We start from the raw sequence: 20,289 nt of genomic DNA, 5'->3' as shown, positions 1-20,289 counted from the left end.
GACCTCCTACACAAGGAAAGTGGCCAAAACCATCTCAAACCTGGCCAAAGGCATCAAATTCTGCACAAGACAGAATTCTGAGCAAACAATTATCCAATTTGCCTTTTGTGGAAGGAAGGCACTGCGCAGTTACTCCATCTCCCAAACCAGCTCATACGCAAATCAAGAGAAATGTGGTCAGAACTCTTCAAAGCCCTAGATGTCGATTATTTAACAGTGGTATTCAAGACAGCTGATTTCTTTTGTCTATCTCTGAACTATGAAAAACAGAACTAGCGCACGATGAGGGAGAAAAAAAGTTTCAGACAGAGAAATTCTGAAATTCAAATACAACTCAGGTAACATCTAAGAACATCTCATACAGACCCAGGATGGACCTCCCTTTGGTTAAAGCTGTTCCTGGGGTGTCTCCACCAGGTCAGGTCTTCCATTATTTTCATAAGCAAGCTTTTGCAAGTTTTTTCCTCTTATTACCTCTTTATTACCGCTGTGCCTCCAAGCAGTGTTCAATAATAACTCTGCTTCAGACAATAGTTTAGTAAGATTAAACTCTTCTAAGAGAGGTCTACAAGAAAATTTGTATCACAAATTGAACATCTGCAGTATAGAAGTTATCATCACTTGAGTCCATTCCCTCTATCTCTAGTTTCATGGGAGAAGACACCAACTTCCACCTTACCGCAACATCCCTTCAGGTAGTTGCACAGCGGTAAAGTCACCCCGAGCCTCCTTTTCTCCAGACTAAATAATACAAGTTCCCTCAGCCACTATTTGTAAGGCCTGTGCTCCAGACTCCTCACAGCTTCGTTGCCCTTCTCTGGGCATGCTTGAGGGCTTCAATGGCTTTCTTGTAGAGAGGGGCCCAAAACTGAACACAGTACTCAAAGTGCAGCCTCACCAGGCTGAGTACAGACAGATGGTCACTTCCCTGCTCCTGCTGGCAGCATTACTTCTGAAACAAGTCAGGATGCCTTTGGCTCTCTTGGCCACCTCTGGCACACTGCTGGCTCATGTTCATCTGAGCATCAGCATACACCCCCAGCTCCATTTCTTCCACTCAGTCTTCCAGCCTCTCTATCCCAAGCCTGTGGTGTTGCAGCCTACGTGCAGGACCCAGCTCTTGTTGAACTTTATCCCACTGGCCTCAGCCCAGCTATCCAGCCTGCACAGATCCTTCTGTAGGGCCTTCTTACCCCTATATAATTACAGACTTGAAGCAGATTAAGCTTAAGCGCCATGTAACATCCTTTCGGTTGTTCCTCATCTTACTATAACCACAGCACAGCTAATAGAGCCATCATCTGTCTTTGCTTTCCAAAGCCTGCTTTCACCTTTTCTAATAGCCCATTATAAATCTTCTCTGCACCATGCACATATACATCACAATTCTTCCTTCTTTTCCTTTAATTCCTTATGTTCAGTTCAGGCTATTATCAGCTCTCATGCTATGCATGCCTTCAGTTTATAACATCAGAGTGTCTTTCTCTATTCCTTAATGTCCTGCATCTGCTTTAGTTTACCTTTCTTTTCACTGTCACCAGGCAGCTCTGCTGAACACCTTCCGATTCTCTTCCACAACAACCAAAATAATAGCCTTCCCTCTGGTCACATCTAGAGCCCCCAAATCGAAAAAAAGAACACTCCAGAAATTCACACTGAAGCACCACCTACTTGGGCCTGCCAGGGTCACTGGAGCCAAAGGAAAGAGTCTAGACTGCAGATGAGACACGTAATCAGAGACTTACTTGTTTTGCTCCTCCTACACTGCATATAGCAAATGTGTGTTTTTCTTTCTCTAATGTTAAGATAACTTTGTTGCACTCCTATTGCAAATTCTTTGCGACAGCAGTCCTCTCTCTTAACTACCTAGCACACAAGAACTGTGCCTGTCAATGAACAAACAAACAAAAATGATGAACTATGAACCTATTCTTCCCTCAGAATTGCACTCAAGCTTACAGAAATTGTCACAATATATGACATTTCAGTGTTCCTGTCCTTATAGGAACACAAGACTGTAATAAACTAGTTGGGTCAATTCAAGCCCACAACAGTTCAGGAGAGCCCACAAAAGAGCAACCTCACACCCAGCACCCTTTAAAAAACCTAAAATGGATCACTACAAGAAACCAGAAGCCATAAAGCAAGGTGCAGCAGGAAGAACAGAAAAGAGACCTTTGTTGATGCTGTAGGCTGCTGCAACATTAACAAAAAAAAAAAGGGCATGGAAATACATTTTTCCTGACCATATAGAAACAATATCTAAAAGGATAATAAAAGCATTTAATGTATGAAAAAAAGATCAGTACAACCTACCTGCTTTTATGCTTTGCCATGAAAATAAAATTACACAATCAAAACATCGAAAGATGAGTTTAAACAGAACGGAGAAACAAAAGGCATTGTTGGTAATTTGGTTCTTTGAGCAACTTGAGTTCACAAAGAAGAGCAGTCACTTTCTTCATAGAAGGAAAATGTAATTGTTAAGTAGATCAGGTCATGTATAAACAGCACTGAAGAGATCAACCTCATCACTCACAAATTCTTCTCTCTCCCCAAAAGTTTTATTTTCCAAGCATATTAAAGGTGAAGAATTAGCTTTTGCATAGATCACAGAATCACAGAAGAACTCAAGATGTTAGGAACCTCAGGAGGTCATACTTCTAAATGCCATTAAGCTTAAAATCAATGAGGGAATGAGGCAAAAGGAAGAACAAGCATCGAACTTACCATGGACTTGATTGATTTCTGAATTCTGAGAAAGAATTTCATCAGCTAACTTTTGAGCAGTTGGCAAAACTTCTGTATGGTGCACTGTGATCAAATACTGTACAAATTTTTGTAGTTGGTCTCTGTTCATTTGAAAGAGTGTCTCTGAAATGGGAAGATGCAGTTTGACCTGATCTGGCTTGCGGATCCGGTATAAAGAAAGTGCCACAACATGGGCACAATAAAATATGTCCTTGTTTCCACAGCTACAGGTCACTGAGGTAATCTTGCAACGATCAAAGCTGATAGCTACATTGCAAACAGTTTCTGGCTCCGATTGCATTGCAGGCTCTGTCACTGTGCCACTCAAGTGGAAACCTGTGCAGGAAAAGAAAGAGAGCTTATGTTAATAAGAAAAATACTACAATATCATTATCAATTAAATTTGTTAAAGAAGTTAAAAAATACATACTTCTTATAAATGATTCATCTTAAATAACTTGAATTTTATTACAAATACGATGAACCCTTTCATACATACACAGCCTTTCCATCTAGAACAAAACTGAAGGAAGTGAGTTTATAAGTCCCCTTTGCCATTCCATCACAACGTTCATAAAAGCTCAAGAGTCAAGCATTTATTCATTAACAGACAGCTGCACAAGCAGAGCTGCATCCAGTTAAAATCAGTGTAAAATTCCCACAGCTCAGCAAGTTCGGAGTGATTTTCCAAACGTTATCCCAGGGAGATCACACCTATCAGCAGATTTAACCATTCTCTCAATAAGCAAGAAGGGAGTAGTGCACTCTAGTGGCATGAACCATGGTTCTATTCTCCACTGCCATAGTTTTATCGACACAAGTCATTTATGCTGCTTTCACAGCTTCCACCACTAGAGCTGTGCTATAGTTCACTTTCAAACAAGTGATCTAGTAAAGCAGATATGGTTGCATAGCTCTTTGTAGATGGAAACTGCACCAGTTTTCCATGCACGGGACATAAGAATTATAGTACTGAACAAGATGAGCAAACAACACTTCAGAAGTTTGCTTTATGACTCTGTTTTCCATACAGCATGATGAAGTGCAAGGCAAAAGAGCAGGGTTTTTGTATATTAAGAAGGTTAGGGTACCTAACAAGAAAGATGTTCACTTCAGCAAAGATACCACTGCCCAACAAAGAACCCTACTGAACCAAGGTCTCAGACACTGTCCTCTGAAGATCAGATCCAAACTCACCCCTGTGTTAACAAACTAAGTCTTGCTCTAAATTTCTCATTAAGTAGCAGAATTTGGTTGTTTTTCATGGATTTTCCATGACATTTGTCCTGGCTCAAGCATTAAGTCAGAGGTATGGATACAGAGAAATGCAACTAAATTTCATATACTGGATCAGTATTAAACCTGAAACAGTATATATAGAATCTAAAACAATCACTAGAAGTGTTATACATTAACTATTAATAATGGAAATAATATAAAACCACACCTCAAAAGTCCAAGTGATTTAGTTTTGTGAAACAGAAGGATATGCTTTGCAGAAACTAGTATCAAACGAAAATTAAGTGGAAAAAATACAGTTTGGTTTACAGTCCACATCTCCAACAATTTTAGGAAAGAAAAAAAAAAACAAACCAACAAACAACTCTTCAAGCTACAGGAAACAGGAAAACTTCTCATTTTTCCCATTTGTTTATTTTGCGTGTTTCAGACCAGGTTGTGCAGTCAGCATTACTGTTTAGACTATATTGGGCTGCAGGACTCTGATATTCTGCCTTGAAGAAGGTAATATGCACACACAAACCCAGACTTTGCACAAGGCTATTTACCAGTTAGAATGGCTGGGGTTGAAACTGAAGAGGTTAAGTGTGCTGTAAAGTGCACTGAGAGGAAGGGAGAGGAGGCTGAACAAGCCACAGCATTCCCGTGTTGCTCTCAGCTCCACTCAGTATTTGCACAGAAAAGGGGAGCAGAATTGTTCCTTAAAATGTGATGTCCTCTGCCTTTCCCTTTTGTTTCTAAGTATTAAGGACTTCCATAACTGCCCCCTCAGAAAATTAGAGACGTTGTTAGCCAGCTGTTTATTCCAGGTTAATTCCTGATATGAGAAAGTTGGATCAGTGATCTAAAAAAAAGCTGTATAGGAGAATTTTGTTTTAATATCAGCTTCCTGACAGATTAGGGTTAGCATAGTATGGTTAGATTGCAGTTGGACTTGATGACCTTTGAGGTCTTTTCCATCCTGCGCAATTCTACAATTCTGTGATTCTGTAACTCCTACAAAGCACTTATCAACTGTTGCTGAGTTAAGAAAAAGCCTAACACTAGAACACTGGAAGGGCTTGATCCCACTTCTTCCAGCTCTCAACACGTAGATGAACTATTAATTTCTGTAGAAAATCTTTTATTGTCTCTTTTCCTGTGAAACGAAACAAAAAACATGCACAACCAGCTACTAATTAAATGTTGAAAACTTAGAAGTGGTAAAGTATTGAGAAGGTTAAAGCCCTCCTGGAACATCTCCAGACAGTGTTAACAACAGAACTGCCTTTAAGTCCCTACTCTTGTTCAGGCAAGCTCTGTTCCCTACTCTCCTCCCCCTCCATGGCAATTTTCTGAGAATTCACATTACAAGCAGCAACATTTATAAACACAGATCCTGATCTGAACAGTGACAGCACTAAAACAGCCAAGTCACCAGACCTACCCTTCTCACCTTACCTAGAATTTAAACAGAAATATCAGCTGCCCTGGCACTCCAAAGCACAGCAGATCTGCATTAACTGCATTGAACTGATATACTATGCTGGGCAACTACAAAGCAGTTTTCCTTTTTTTTAAATAGTCAAACATAAAAAGAAGTAGTTGTCACTAGTAAATACAATCTTTGAAAACATTTCAACATGCTAGAGAAGACAGATCAGGAAATTTTTATTCAGAAGACCTGGTAGGGCTGTTGTAATTGGACAAGGAAGGCTGCTCCCCATTCCGAAATGCATACAAAAACAACAGAAAGAAAAAAAACCACCAAGAACTCTAGTGCTTCACCTTGAAAATAAATTGTTCATTCACTGTTATTAAAGACAACAGAAGAGTTGCAGGCAGAAGAGCGAGTTCACTACAGAAGCTATTTATAGAGCACGTTTCACCTCTTCCCTTCAGCAGCAGCAGTTTGAGATTTGAGTTTTATTTTTTTCACAACAGCACATCACCAGTAATTCAAGCTTTACTGATAGGTTCAATATGCAGAACATTTGCATTCTGAAAAAAAAAAATGCGTTTACAAAACCAACGATAGCATTAAGACAACATATGAAATGAAGCTTTTTCACAAATGAATTTTCCTTCTGTTGAACATTCACCACAATGATGATTTAACAGCCAAAAAACAGCTGCGGTACTTTTGGAAGGGGACTGTGCCAAAGCACCATCGGGAGGAAAACATTAAGAAGTTACTGATTTTTACAAAGCAATTTTTGCCAAAATCTGTTTGACAGTATCCTATCCGCTAATTAAGAACTGTCTTGGACTGCAAAACTCTAATAAATGAAAATTCATGTTACTACAAGCAGTATTTGCCAGTAAGACTAAGCATCTTCAGATGTCCTTCTGAGTTCTGCCACAGAAAATAAACGCTCAAATAAAACAAAGGAAGCTTCGAAACAACAGAGGAGAAGCAATATGTGTAACACAGCAGTAGGCTGGCTGTTGGTTACTCAAGTCAAAAACAAATTTTGAAAGAATTTCTACAGGGCAAGCAGCAAATTTATTGCACTAAACAAACAACATCAAGGCAATCTCAAATTTCTTGTCTACTGTTACCCTGAGTTGCAAAGTATCATTCACAGATCACCCCAAGTTCACAGATGTATTTTAAAAGATACCAAGACAAGCAAGAACTATCAGAACAAGCTAAGTAAAATTGTGAAAAAAAACAGGGACTTCCAGGATGTTGTGGTTAGGAAAATAAAACAACAGTATAGCAAATGTATTTAAGTAGCTTTAAATAACTCCATCTAAAATCTTAAGAGGTGTTGGATTCTTCTAAATCATTTAGAGTTCAAAACTCTAAAATGGTGCTCTAGATACAGAAAAAAAAGTAAACAAAAAACCCTCTAACACCATAGGAGCTGTGAGTCAGTCAATAACAGAAAAAAAAAAAAAAGAAAAAAAAACGTAAGCTTTCCCTAAAAAAGACTTCTGAATAATTATTTATCAAGGTTTTAGTTGCCTACTCATAACACGACATCAAAATAAACACAACTGGTTTAAAAAATAGCAGGCTGTTCTAATAAACATACAATAATACTTTAATAAAATTTGTGATAAAAAAACTCCAAAGCTGTTTTGCATATATAAGAAATACAGCACCACTGCCAAGAATTCCACTGATTAAAAGAAACGACGACAAATATTAAGTTCACACTCACAACAGAAAGCTTTGATTTAAATGCAACCATGCATCACTACTGAGAATTGTTTATTCATGACAGAAAACAGAAAAAAGTCTAATTTCAACTACAGAAACATCCTAAAACTTCAGAGTGACAGAATAGCTTGCTGTCACATTCTCTGAGCTTGCATACGTCAACCACTATGTATACACTGCGTTAAAATTAGGAAATGTGCTACTGACTTGATTTGGAAAATGGAAATGCTCCTTAATATTGATCCATTAACCCTGTTTTCAAGTAGCTTTTAAGAGCCATCTATATACTTCCTCTTCGCAAAACCAATGAGCTGTTCCATGCTCCAGAAAAGTGGAGTGAGAAAAGAGGCTCTGCACAGAGTGACAGAAGAGCTGCTTCTGAGAACTGAGGGTCCTGGATGAGCAAGGCTGACACAGATGAGAAACCTCCCCTCTCATAACTTTGTCTGCCAGAATCATATCCTCTTAACATTCACTTACATCAACTTGCAGGACTGCCAGCTAGGGTTTATTTATACTGCTACATTACTTGGCACAAGTAATCACAGCGTAGAGTGAAAAACAGCTCTGCTTCATCTTGCCTATCAAACAACAAGAAATGCTCATGGAAAGTAGTTCCCAACTTGTCCATTAGCTATTCTTTCACAACTGAGATCAGTGGTTGCTTTTTCTTTTCCCCAAGACGAGCAGAAATATAAAACATGATCATCTCATTCAAATTTTGTCTTTTTAAGAAGTGGTTTTCCTTTAAGACAGCAAAGTAGTATGCTACATTCAGTTGTTAAAACTTCAGAGCGCTCTAAACACAGATCAGCAACGCTCTGAAATCATTCTGAAGTCAAAACTTTGCATGCCACCATTCAGCCTGAAGCTAATGTTAGCAACCTATTTATAAACCGGAGAAACACTGATTTAAAATGGAAAATACCTACCCATAGTACCTCAAACGTGCTGGCGGAACGGTACTGAGAAGCACAAAAGAGGATTAATTCAGATGTGCAATATACTTAAGATGTTTACTATACGTAATGTATGCACATGGGATAGAATAGCTTATATTTTGGGAGGATTGCCAACTAGAATGAATTTGGCTTTACCAATGCACTCTCACATTAACAGAGGACCAGCCACAAACAACTGCCTGCATACTATGACTCACATTCATAAAGACAACTTTCAGGATCGGATATTCAGGGACCTCTGCATACAAGGGCAGCATGGAAGCAGCAATAAATAACTCCACACACACACACCATGCTGACAACTTGCAAGTCCGTGACATCTGGCCTGTGTCCAGGACTGCGTGTGCTGTAACCATGCCAGCACCAGTGACCCGAGCGGCCAGAGTTATTTCTCCTGATGCTGAGAATGCAACAGTTTATTTAAAGACAAAATTCCTCCAGGACTTCCTCTCACAGCCCAAACCTTCATGTCTCAGAGCCATTCAACTCAGCGTATTCATTTGACAAAGGACTCTGCTGATCTCTGAAGCTGAGGTATGTGACAGGTCCATGTCACATCTCTGCTGGTCAAAAGCCAACACTTAATGCTACAGTCCAAGTAGGTCCATTGATGACTGTGGATGGGATGCAACCACCCAGACCATTCTTCTCCAATTAGAAGAGGTTGTTCACACAGCAAATACTACAACAAAACACCTTCCCCAGACCCGTAAGCCTCTTCCTATTCTAAGACGAACACCTACTGCAGCTCCTGTCTAGAAGTAGAGGCAAAGAACACAGCATTCTCCCCAGGAGCATGGCCCAAAGGGTCACCTGTTCAGGGTGCCACCATTGTCCTTGCGGTTACAAGTCTTTCTCCCTCCCTACACAAAGGGCATGACAATGTTCAGATCACATCTCTACACATGCTGGAAATCACCTGCATCCCAACCACCTCGTGGATATAATCATCCCTGGTTTAGCTATTTGCAACATTACCTCTGCAGTCAAAAACCAAACAAAAAAACCCAGCAAAGTATTGTTGTAAATATGAAATATTGTTAAACGTACTCAAAAAGAACTGGACAGTAGTAACACAGAAGTCCACCTGTAGCACACTAATGCTGACTGCCACCTACAATGCTACCTACAGTCCTCAAAGCAGCAGCAGTCTTCGATTACAGGCTGAATAAAGTGCAAGGCATGCTCTGGAAGTATAGGTGCTGACAGATGCCTGTCAGTAGAGAAGACTTTTAAGAATCTGCACCAGAGGAGGTGACCCACTGTCACTGTCACCACTGCTGAAACGCACCACCTGCTGCCTTACTGTGCTCACGTCCACTGCTTAGGCTCCACAAACGTTCAGCAACTGTCGATGAATGTCAACTGGTGCCTTTTTTTCTGCATGGAAGAATTCAGTGACACACGTTTGCTCCAAACACACTTCCATGTCAGACACCATTCTGTCAGTGCCCCTCTGCTGCCATTTGTCACACAGCAACGACATGGAATGGGATATTGGTGGGAAGGTTCAATTTCCACTGCCATTCCACCAGCATCCACAGAATCACAGAATCACAGAAGTGTAGGGGTTGGAAGGGACCTCTAGAGATCATCGAGACCAACCCCCCTGCCAAAGCACCTCTGACATCATGGACCAGCATAATAAAATAGGAAGCATTACTTTTGGAGTAGCCCTTGCCTATCCCACAGAGATTATGTGATGGCTACTAAAAAAATAAGAATGACAAAGAAACCAACAGATTGGTAGAATGTGTGCCAATTAACGTTTTATGATTTATGACACATGGAATATGGTGAGCCTCGCATTCTGTGGGAGAAGTAAGAGGCTATCTGAGCCATGGGAAGCAGGCTGGAACTATAATAGTTAGTTAGTGCTGCAGTTAGTTCACTGCAGCAATAGTGTGAAGTGGGAGTCATAAAAACTACAGTCACTGACAAGAAACCTGAAGCAAATTTAAAATGAAGGATAAGAAAGAGGGCATTTAATATTCAGGAACGTTGCTAGAGATGGAGCTACTCTAAAATAATTGTGCTTTTAACTCATCACTCTGTTCAGATAGTCCGGATAGTTACAATGCACAAAGCTGTCTATAAGGTTATAACAAAATAAAGTAATCTTCCAGTAGGCTTAGGCTTACATCCAGCCACAAGAAAGGCTGGAAACATAAGACATCCTAATAATTACCTACAGATACCTCATGATTGGGAAATCTTTACTCTGTTTCACAACAAAACCCTTCTTATTGGTGGAAGCGAAGGAAACCAGGATAATGCTGGTGTGTCTCAGGCTGTATTTTTGCTATTTTCGCAAAGGGAACAGATTGAGACAGCCGGATGTGCAAACAGTCTGAAAGGATCTGCACCCTGGAAATAGGCTTCGAAGACCAGGAACAATGGCTAATCACTACCAGTCTTCAGAGAACTGCTGGGAAGGCGTTCACTGCTAGCTTTTGGGGAAGAATTTGCTCCACAGCACTGGCAGAAGCTGGCAGTAGCTGGCTTCCCCTCCTGCATGAAGCAGTAGTTGAGATCCATCTCCCACAGAGGTGCTGCATCAGCTTTTACTGCCACTGTGTTATCATGCTGTGGTATTCACAGGAAGAAATTACACTAATTCATTATGGTGCAAGATTAAATATGGCGAACGGGAAAGTGAATGCAAATGAAGAAAAGCGAAAGAAACAAACTCAAGATCAAAACTCTTGCTTTCATTAACATACCCTCAGAGCAACAAGCAAGGAATAGGCTGCTCTTATGTTCACAGAAGTAAATACTTGAGTCTGTCCGCTGTATTAGGCAACTTAGAAGCTGTTTTGCCTGTCAAATAGACACAATATGGTCCTTTTTTCTTTAAATTGAATTTTACATTCTTATTGCTAAAAGGATATATATTTTTTCATATTAAATGGCTACTACCCAAGGCTTACCCTCAGCTAAGAATTATTTGTCTCCATGAAAAGGAAATACCAGAAATTAAATCTTAGACTGAAGAAAATTTCTAGGAAGATCTCTTTGTGTTGAAGGAAAGGGAAGAGGGGAAGCACTCAGCTCAAACTGATTTTTTGTTTCGAGAATTCCCTCTGTCAGACTGGCCTCAATTCTACTCTCTCTTTAACCCGAATGGACTCTGGACAGAAACCTTCTTCATTGTCCATACCACCATTTTACTAACATATTCACTACTTACTAACAATTCTACCTTTCCTTTGTTTGGGTTGCATAAACTGCAGTTTCAATTTCACTTTATCAGTTCATTCTTACACTGCCTCTGCATGGCCACGATATGGCTTGGCTCTTAAAAATAAGTGTGATAGCAGCACTAAGTCTTACAACAGATGCAATCATTGAGTGCTTGAGTCTAGCTACTGCTAAAAAGCTCCAAATCTTACCTGTAGAGGAATTGTCAAGGTGGCTTTTTGAAGAAACGTAGTTGAAGCCACAGAAAAGCACAGAGCTTAAATCAGAAAAAATGGCCAAACACAAGAAGGGAGGCTCTTTAAGAAATACATCCTGCTTGACTCATAACTGCTTTTTCATCCTCTTGATAAAGGATGATAAAGGCTTGATCAAACTGCCACTGTATTTAATGGGAAGTGGATAAAACCCTAGAAAGGAAGACAACAGTAATCACAGATATAAACCTGGGAAGATATTTTAAAAAGATTAGAAATAGCTACTTCCTGCAATGAGTGTGTCTGGATTTCCATAATGATGCTTAAAGTTTGGGAAAAACGAGCACAGGATGTCTGAAACATAAGCAATACGCAGTAAAAGGTATTTAAGTCATTCCAAGAACATAAAACATGTCACTGACAGATCTACTTAAGACTGCACTCAAACAGCACAAGTTTAAGCTATGTGAAAGTACTAGCCTATATATTTCCAAAACTGCTTCCTCCAGGAAATAGTATACTTGGCCTAAGAGAGGAAATTACCACTCCCATTTCCATAACTTGTGGTGGAATAAATTCTATTGTTTAAAAGAAAAAGAGCAAAGATCAACCATATACTTGCACCAAATTAAAAATAGCATTCAAATTTCCAGCATGGGAGACCCAAAGGCTTTTCTTAATGGCCAAATTTTTTTTCTTTCATTTGTGGAGTAAGTATTCAGAAAAACTTAATTTTCAGCATTTACAAAATTATTTTATTGTTTTAATTTTATTTACAGCAAATGTCTGTGTTACATCAAGATGCAGGATATTCATTGAAATCCTGTTTATTCATAACCAGAATACAAACAAAAGGAGAAAAAGAAGTTTTTAAGCATAGAAACAGCAGGCCTTACACAGGGACCTCAGTAGGGGCTCAGCTGACCTCAGACTGTAAATTTTACAAGATTAATGATTTTAGCAACTTCTCTTGGTCATGGCGCATTGTGAGGGACAGCACGATATTTCCTGGCAAAGCAGCAGATAAAAGGACACTAAAACCTGTTGAAATGTTGAAAGATCTCCAGGATGAAAGTCTAAAAACAACACTAACATCACAGATGAGCTGTCTTTGTACAGCTGAAGCCAATATGAGGGAAAAGCACGACTCTTTTTCTAGCTGCCCAGACCAACTGCAGTGGAGCCCCAAATCCAGATAAAATCCTGGGGAACAATTTTAATAAAGTAAAACATACAAAAATAAAGCAACATGCAAAGGTCACCTATACGATACATCAGAATACTCTTGACAACATAAGCCTAAACTCACAAAAGTGGATGTATTATGTGCAGATAGGTTCTTGTAGTTCACAGTTTTTCCGCACTGTTGCTAGGCTAACCCTTAATTCACTTCACACTGTTCAAATGATTACTCTGTGCAAATAAATGAAGATACAGAAAAAAAATCAAAATACAAAAATGGTTTACACACCCCACCAACATAACCAGGCTGTCATGACTTGACATACAGCTCCTCCATGAAGACATGCGCAATTTTTTTCCATACAGGGGATGACAAAAGAATAGGCTTCAGATTTCTCAAGGCATAGAAAATGCTGAGGATAAACTGCTTACTTGGCCCATTATATTTATAAAAAACAAGTATCTGTTAGTTCAATCAAAAATTACGTAAGTTCCCAGGCAGCAGTTTCTTGGCATCTCTGATTTTTGGGAGTTCTTGAAATATGTAAGCAATAGGTATGTGATGGTGAGGGAACCTGGTGAATGTTCTTTTTAACAGAGTGAACCAAATGATTGAGTCACACCAGCTCATTCGGAGCACATGGCTGCTCCTCAAACAATGCAGGTAAGATTAATGTCCAATTTTCTTAAATATTCATAAATTAGGAGTTCACCTCTTCCTCTGAAGCCACATACTGATATTACTTGAATGAATGAGGTATATCATCCCTCCTTGCCAGAGCCGTGAAATGCAAGGATACATCTACACTGTAGCACCCATGGGTTTAACAAGCTGCATTTAACACTCTATTAATCACGTTCTAGATAGTATTTTAGCACATACCGCTTTATCCAAGCCTCTTTTAACACCATATTTATCATGAATGATAAAATTAAGTGTGATTATTCTTTTAAACTAGTGCCTCACAGACACAAAACTAAAACTTTCCAGCCAACGTAACACATGCAGCTAGTGAAAAGTTGGGAAAGGGAAGGGAAAGCAGGAAAAAACAGAGCTGCACATTCAAGGAAGCAAAAATTCCAGGATAAAGTAAAGAATAAAACAATGAAAGGAAGGACATACACAAATAAACACTCTAATTTGTCACTTGGATTTATTAAGCAAGTTAATGGAATTTAGCATGCTGTGGTTTGGCCTCCAGACTGAGTTTTACAGTACACAAGGTATTACACTGAGAACCCCAACAAAAAAAAAACGCTTCTGGTAGCATTTTCATTTATAGTTATATTTATAGTTATGTAGTCATATATATACATATGTTATATATATTTATAGTTATCACAGTGAGAAGCCAAGAAAGACCTTAAAATGTTCCTTTTCCTTTGATAAGCATAAATTACAAAACCACCATCATTTATTCCCCTTTTAGAATGCAGTGCTGGGAGATCCAAAAACAAGGAGGCAGAAAACCAAAACCTCAAGGCTAGCAAGTCTCTCTAGCTACCAGGGAGCCAACCAATAACTTGATTATAAGCAACAAAGTAGTAACTCTTGTTCATATCGGTAAGATTTCCTTCCCAGATCTCTGTGTTCTCCTGCCATTTGTTTTCAGAGTTCAGCTTCTGATAACTCACCTACACTACAACTATTAGCACTTCTGATAAGCCGTTAGGTGGTGCACTTGTGGAAGAGCAGTTAATGCTTCACTGTCAGCTTTGGTTTATCTACTGAAACAGTCAAAGCTTAGACTTGATGGTGAGCACGAAACCTACCTTACAAGACCAAGTACTTGACTCGGGGTTGTTTTTTCTATCTGAAACTACACACTGGTCTTGTAGAAAATTCATAAACTGAAAACTGGGCCTTTAACGTGTACCACTGTCAATATCCGAGCTCTTATCAGAATAAATTGAAATACTTCCAAATCAGCTCCCTCACATAAAAAGATTATTGATTTTCATCCCTTTAAGTGGTTCAGAAGAAACTGAAAAATCATAGAGAGGATATCGTCATTCTTGTCCTCCACAGTAACATGTCCCTTTGGAAATCTTGCCTGCTTTCTCACTTGGCGAGAGAAACTAGCTAGATACCATAACAAAGTTGCCTACTTTTTAAAACCTAAATACACTCCACCTCTCCCAGCAATACACCCTGATCCTTATCAGTCCAATCGGAAGGAAAAGCACTGTTTAGTTAGCATCAGGCTTCCAAAATGATAACTAATACATGATACAGCTTACTTTTGTCTACTGAAAGACAGTTCAAATATAACATTCCCTATACTAAGGCACATTAGACTACACAGCGAAAATTACTATTCACTGAACTCATTTTTTCCTGTTTACTTATTCAAGCAGGAGGCTTCCTCCTCTGATAAGGAGTGAGACATATCAGGAAATACAAACACGATCGGCCATTTCCTTCAAAATCTCCTTTCCTCTCCACCACCCAAATCTCTGGATCAGAAATGTGACAGATGTCCATACAATGCCTCCCTTATTTTATTCTCTCAGGGAGTCTTAGGTGTTCAAGTCCATAGACCTATTTTTTTTTCTAACAAGTAATAGTGATGGTTTAATATTAAATGGGGTCACTTGCCTAAAGAAATATTTAACCATTAGACCAAGCGTTTTCAAAATACGTTTAAAAACACAGAATATACATATCAATAATAAGCCATGAATATCCAATGTCTGTTGATCTCCACTTACTGAGCAATAAACCCACATTTCTCACTTCCTGCAGGACAACAGTGCCCACAGGTCACAGGAACACAGAATTCACCTGTTAGCTGAATCTTCCGAACAGTGATATAGATCAGTCAGGTCAATATGCTCTAGGGGAGGGATAAGAAGAAAACACCACTCATCTTTTCAGTGCCAGTTCTTGTGGATGCATTTCCTTGATTTTACTTCATCTTTTGGTTGCACAGAGTACATAACCAGACTCGAGAACCATCACTTCAGAAGAGGCAGGGAGCCTTCCACCATCTCCTCTCATCTCCAGCCTGGCCTCTGCAGCAGTAATTCCTTATTTGAATACAAGGTAACAGACAAACATCCCTCTTTATGAATTTACCCCAAGAAGCTCTGAAGTGCTGCTCCATTAAAAGCACATCCAAGCACATCCTGCTGGTTTGGGTTACTAGAACGCCCCCCCTCCCCTACACCCTCCAGTCTCTCATGGACTATAGAGTTGAAATTACCTATTCATTACATGTGAAGGAGTCTCACACAGAGCAGCACCCTGCTGCGAAAGACTGCTACTTTATATGGCAATTTCAGAATCACAGCATCTGCTACCTTACTAATAAGCATATTTAATGCTGCTGCACAATGTGAAGAATTATATGCTGTTCATTGCATGTTTGTTAAGACATTATGTACTTTTAAATAGCATTAGTCCTTTTGAAAAATGCTGTACTTTTTATTAGGCTTTCTGTCTGGTGTTCTTTAAGAGATTCCCAAGAGAGCAGCTTAAGATTGTTCCAGGCCAAAAAACCCTATGACTCAAGGTGAGGTAACCAGATGTGACAAGCTTCTGGTCTACTAACATAATTCAGCTTAGTTCCTGGGTCTCGCTCCTTAGTGTACAGTTTTTACACTCTTTTGATATGAAGAAAAGTGGAAAAGGAATCGTATCTCAGAAAGTGATGGGAAACCCGCTCCAGGTTATTCTTGCCATTGGAAACATGAATATTTGTATCAGAGTCCCAATCTTCCAGATTTTACTCTTCCTACTAGATAAGTCTCCAAGTAGAAATGGTCCATTACATAATTACTAGTAATTTTGTTCACAGTAGCAAATGATTTCAACAGAAAAGCTTAAAACTTAAAACAACAACAAAACAACAACAACAACAACAACAAAACCACCAAGTTTTTTTGGAGTCAGGTATTGGATCACTGTGTGCAAGATGTTCCATGTTTTTCAGGAAAGGCTTCAGTATCATCCAACTCCAAATGCCTTTTTCAGAGCGTCAACATTCTCTACACCTCAGCGAAAGTAATATAAATATGATTATTCCAGGTAACAAAAGTAGTATACTGCGTAGGCTAGAAGGCAACACAAGCATGTATGGTTTGCAGTTCAGCTTTTGACTTCCTTACTATATCACTTCCAGAACAGCCCAGTAAGAGTCTGGTAAAAATGTATTTTACATTACTAGGGTGATGTTCCTTGGGAAGCAGTACTTTGCTTTGGAGCAAGAGATGATCTGCATTTTGTTGGAAGGTGAATGTAAGGCAAGGCAAAGGGCACTCCACTTAACAAAAACGACCTTTATCTTAACTAGACAATTGGGATTTTGCAGACATTTGATCTAGAGTTATTTTTCAAATCTTTTTGATGCTAGATTTGGGAGCTATGAAACATAAAAGCACCCCCAAAGGCTGCCTGAGGTTGTTAACAAAACTAACTGGTACATTCTCCTTGTTCCAAGCTACAAATAAATCTAAACATGAGGAAGTAGCAAGAGACACCCCCTGTCAGACAGAGAGAGCCTCAAACCAGTCCACTCTTACGTACTGCAAGCACACGATAGTCCAACTACTGTTTTGAGACAAAATTCAAAGCTTTCCTACTACACCTTTTTCTTCTCCCCCTATTTTCATTTACACATTAGACAACCTCTGTCCTAAGGAAGGAAAGATTCCAGGAGACTAAGCTTTCCTGCTCACCAGTGCACCCAAAGAGTGCTGTAATGTGGAAATAAGCCACTGCCCTGAGACAGTTACGAAGCAGAGCACCACAGCACTACCCAACAGCCTGCAGCAATCAGCAGAACAAAGTAGGGGTCTGCCTGCTCTGCATGCCTGAGCACAGCCTGCACCACAGATGCTGAGAAGACTGCACCAGGGAGGGCCAGAAGGAAACCAATATCCCCATGACACACACATGCATATGCACAGTTTGCATGCAGTCAGAACAGGAAATCACCAGATAATATCTTCCATTTTGGATCTGTTGAGGACAAAACACTGCTGCAGAACAAAAAGTATTTTTTGTGCGTGCACACTTTTCTGGGCACACATCTCTTTTTAAAGCGGTAAGCAATTCGAACAACACACCGATACCTCCCCAGACAATCAGGACACATATGGACAAAACGCAGGAATGACCGAACCTTGAGGAAGGTCACATCTGATGCATGTAAGGAGAGTAAAATCGCTTGTTGCTCAAATCACATCAGATGCAGGAAGAAAGAAAATATAATTAAAAAAAAATATGCTTGATAGTCCCTATGCTGGGAAACAACCTAAATATCAAAATCACGAAGCAGAACGAAAACTCTTCTAAAAAAAAAGGTTAATATATATTTTTATTTATCTACATAAAATTCATGAAGTATAAAATGAAACTATCATATTCTGGTTTAGCAAATTTGATGTACTTTTAAAACATTCCTGCCAGAGAATACTGGTCTGGATTTTAAAAAAAGGCCTATTTTCTTTGTAAGAGTACAGATGTTGCAAGTTTACATACTGTTTTTAAAGGTGATGTCAGCTTTTTTGCATGAGAAGGCAATGCAAAATCCAAGGCTTCTTGAAAAGCAAAGAGGATTATTTTTCATTTCTGGAACAATACTGAACAAAAAAAAAAGTTGTTTAGGATATTAAGAGAAGCAGCCTTTACACTTTTTCTTCAGTCTACCTTCCAAACAAAATGAACTCTAAAGTAGCCTCAAGTATTACTCACTTCTCAGGTGAGTTTGAGGGATTTTGTTATTAAGATAGCTGTCCCTGCAACCTTACTGCTTATCACATTAATTGATATGAAAATTTTTACTGCCGAAGCAGTTCTTAGAACACTGGTAGGCTCTACTGCTGTAATGAAATGCTGATTTAGCAAGTGGAGTAATTACTTTAAAGGTGCTCTATGATCTAACCAGCTCAAAACAAACACTACCTCTAGTTACTCTTTCAGAGTTAATAGTGAAATAAGACGTAAAATTGGCTGAAAGAAACTGCTGAACTTTTTTTTCCTTGCCTGTTGAACATGAAATAATAAAATGAAATAATAATAAAATGAAAACAAAATTCATTTGAATTCAAAACTTCTGGCCTAGAATTTTCCAGTAATAAAATCTGTTTCTTAAAAGATGAGAATACCTCTCTTTCTGTAACTTAAGGATAACAAATTGAGAGAAAACCACCATAATCTCACCAAGTGTCTCTGCTTCCAACCATCTAATGAAGTCAGCTCTGCTTTGTTTTCCTGGGGACTCCAAAGGCTCTGTTGTAAGGAAGTAACTCACTCCAGCACTTGGGGAGTTATACGCCACTGACCCATTCCACAACCACTTCAAACGGCAGAGAAAAAGTTTCCAAAACACCAGAGGCAGTTTGCAAGCATTTGCAGCACTGGAGTATTATTTACACTCATAATCCACAAAAGTCACTGACACTGGTGGAGGGCAGGAAACATCTCTCTCCCTTTATTATTGTAGGAATGGAATGTTGTTTCTGCATTAGATATTAAAAAGGCGGAATTGATCTGAAGAAGTAGAGCACAATGTATTTGTATTTTGTGACTTGTTCTTAGAAATAGCTGATGTGAAAAAGTAGAAATATATGTTATTAACATACTTTAGAAATAGAGTTGCTGAATTATGTGATTAATTCTCGCTTGCCAAACTGCAATAGTTTTTAAATGTTCCAAATAGCATAGGTATAGTAGTATGGGTTAGAAAGCATACTGTAGGGCTATTCTGTTTGGATAAGAGACCCTCAGCAAAAGAAAAATAGACTTAACAAACATCAAAGAAGCCAGGGTCTCTACACAAGGCTGGATTGCCTTGCTTTGTGGGAAGGCTGGGTTGCAACAGGCAGGCATCAAGATACTCCCCTCTAACCTCCTTCCAAGCTTATCTCTATGCAAGGACGAGCATGTCCAGAAACAATGGCCAAGTGTTGAATGAGCAAGTGTGAGGTTAACTAATTAGCAATATATGTTTAGCTAGCAAAAACTGATGTTCAGCCAGTATCTGTATGTTTAGTTGAGCATGAGGAAGATTGTGAACCTGAAGTACTCAGCCAATGAGGAACCAGGAAAGGAGATAAGTGTTGAGTAATAGGGCATAAAAGATGTAACAGTTTTCTGCGCACTCTCCTCCTTGCAGGTGCCCGCCATTGCAACTGCAAATCAAATCTGCTTTATCAGAGATACTGTCCTGATAAATTATTTGGATACTTTCAACATTATGGATTGTGTACTGCTGCATTAAGGAAAGGCAGTGAAGTACAGGCATGACTGCAGAGTGGCCTAAGTGAGTATAACACTGTCAACCACAATCAACAATGCACGTGCAATCCATTTGCAAGATATTTGCAGCTGTCTGAAAAGCAGAGGTTTGAAATAAAAGCTTTTGTGGTCAAATGGGTAAAGTGGGAAGGTCAGATGAGAAGGTTGTCTAACACCAGCAGAAGGTGAGCTTGGAACGAAGAGAGAAGAGCCAAAGCCACTGCAACTAGAACAACAACCAGCAGAGCACATGGATTATGCCTGCTTCAAGGAAGGTCAGTACATGAGAAACAGGCAGTCTGGACAGGATGGGGCTCAACAGTTTGCTTCTATCTTTCACAGTGAAAACTTTTCCCACCTCAAAAAGCT

At 39.3% G+C, this 20,289-nt stretch overlaps 1 protein-coding gene across 4 annotated transcripts in view; it reads right to left on the bottom strand.

The window, feature by feature from the left end:
- The window catches only part of ZSWIM6 (zinc finger SWIM-type containing 6), a 113,855-nt gene that overhangs the window by 50,797 nt on the left and 42,769 nt on the right, over nt 1-20,289 (bottom strand). For all 4 annotated transcript variants that reach the window (XM_085212581.1, XM_085212583.1, XM_085212585.1 and 1 more), the window contains exon 2: nt 2,731-3,087. In XM_085212581.1, coding sequence (XP_085068707.1) covers nt 2,731-3,087 — 357 coding nt within the window. The remainder of the gene's footprint in view (nt 1-2,730; nt 3,088-20,289) is intronic.

The sequence above is a fragment of the Meleagris gallopavo genome, chromosome Z (genome assembly GCF_905368555.1).
Source record: "Meleagris gallopavo chromosome Z, MGAL_WU_HG_1.1, whole genome shotgun sequence".
NCBI classification, from domain to species: Eukaryota; Metazoa; Chordata; class Aves; order Galliformes; family Phasianidae; genus Meleagris; species Meleagris gallopavo.
The sequence above is the reverse complement of the archived record's forward strand: the minus strand, read 5'-3'. Positions and strand labels throughout refer to the sequence as shown.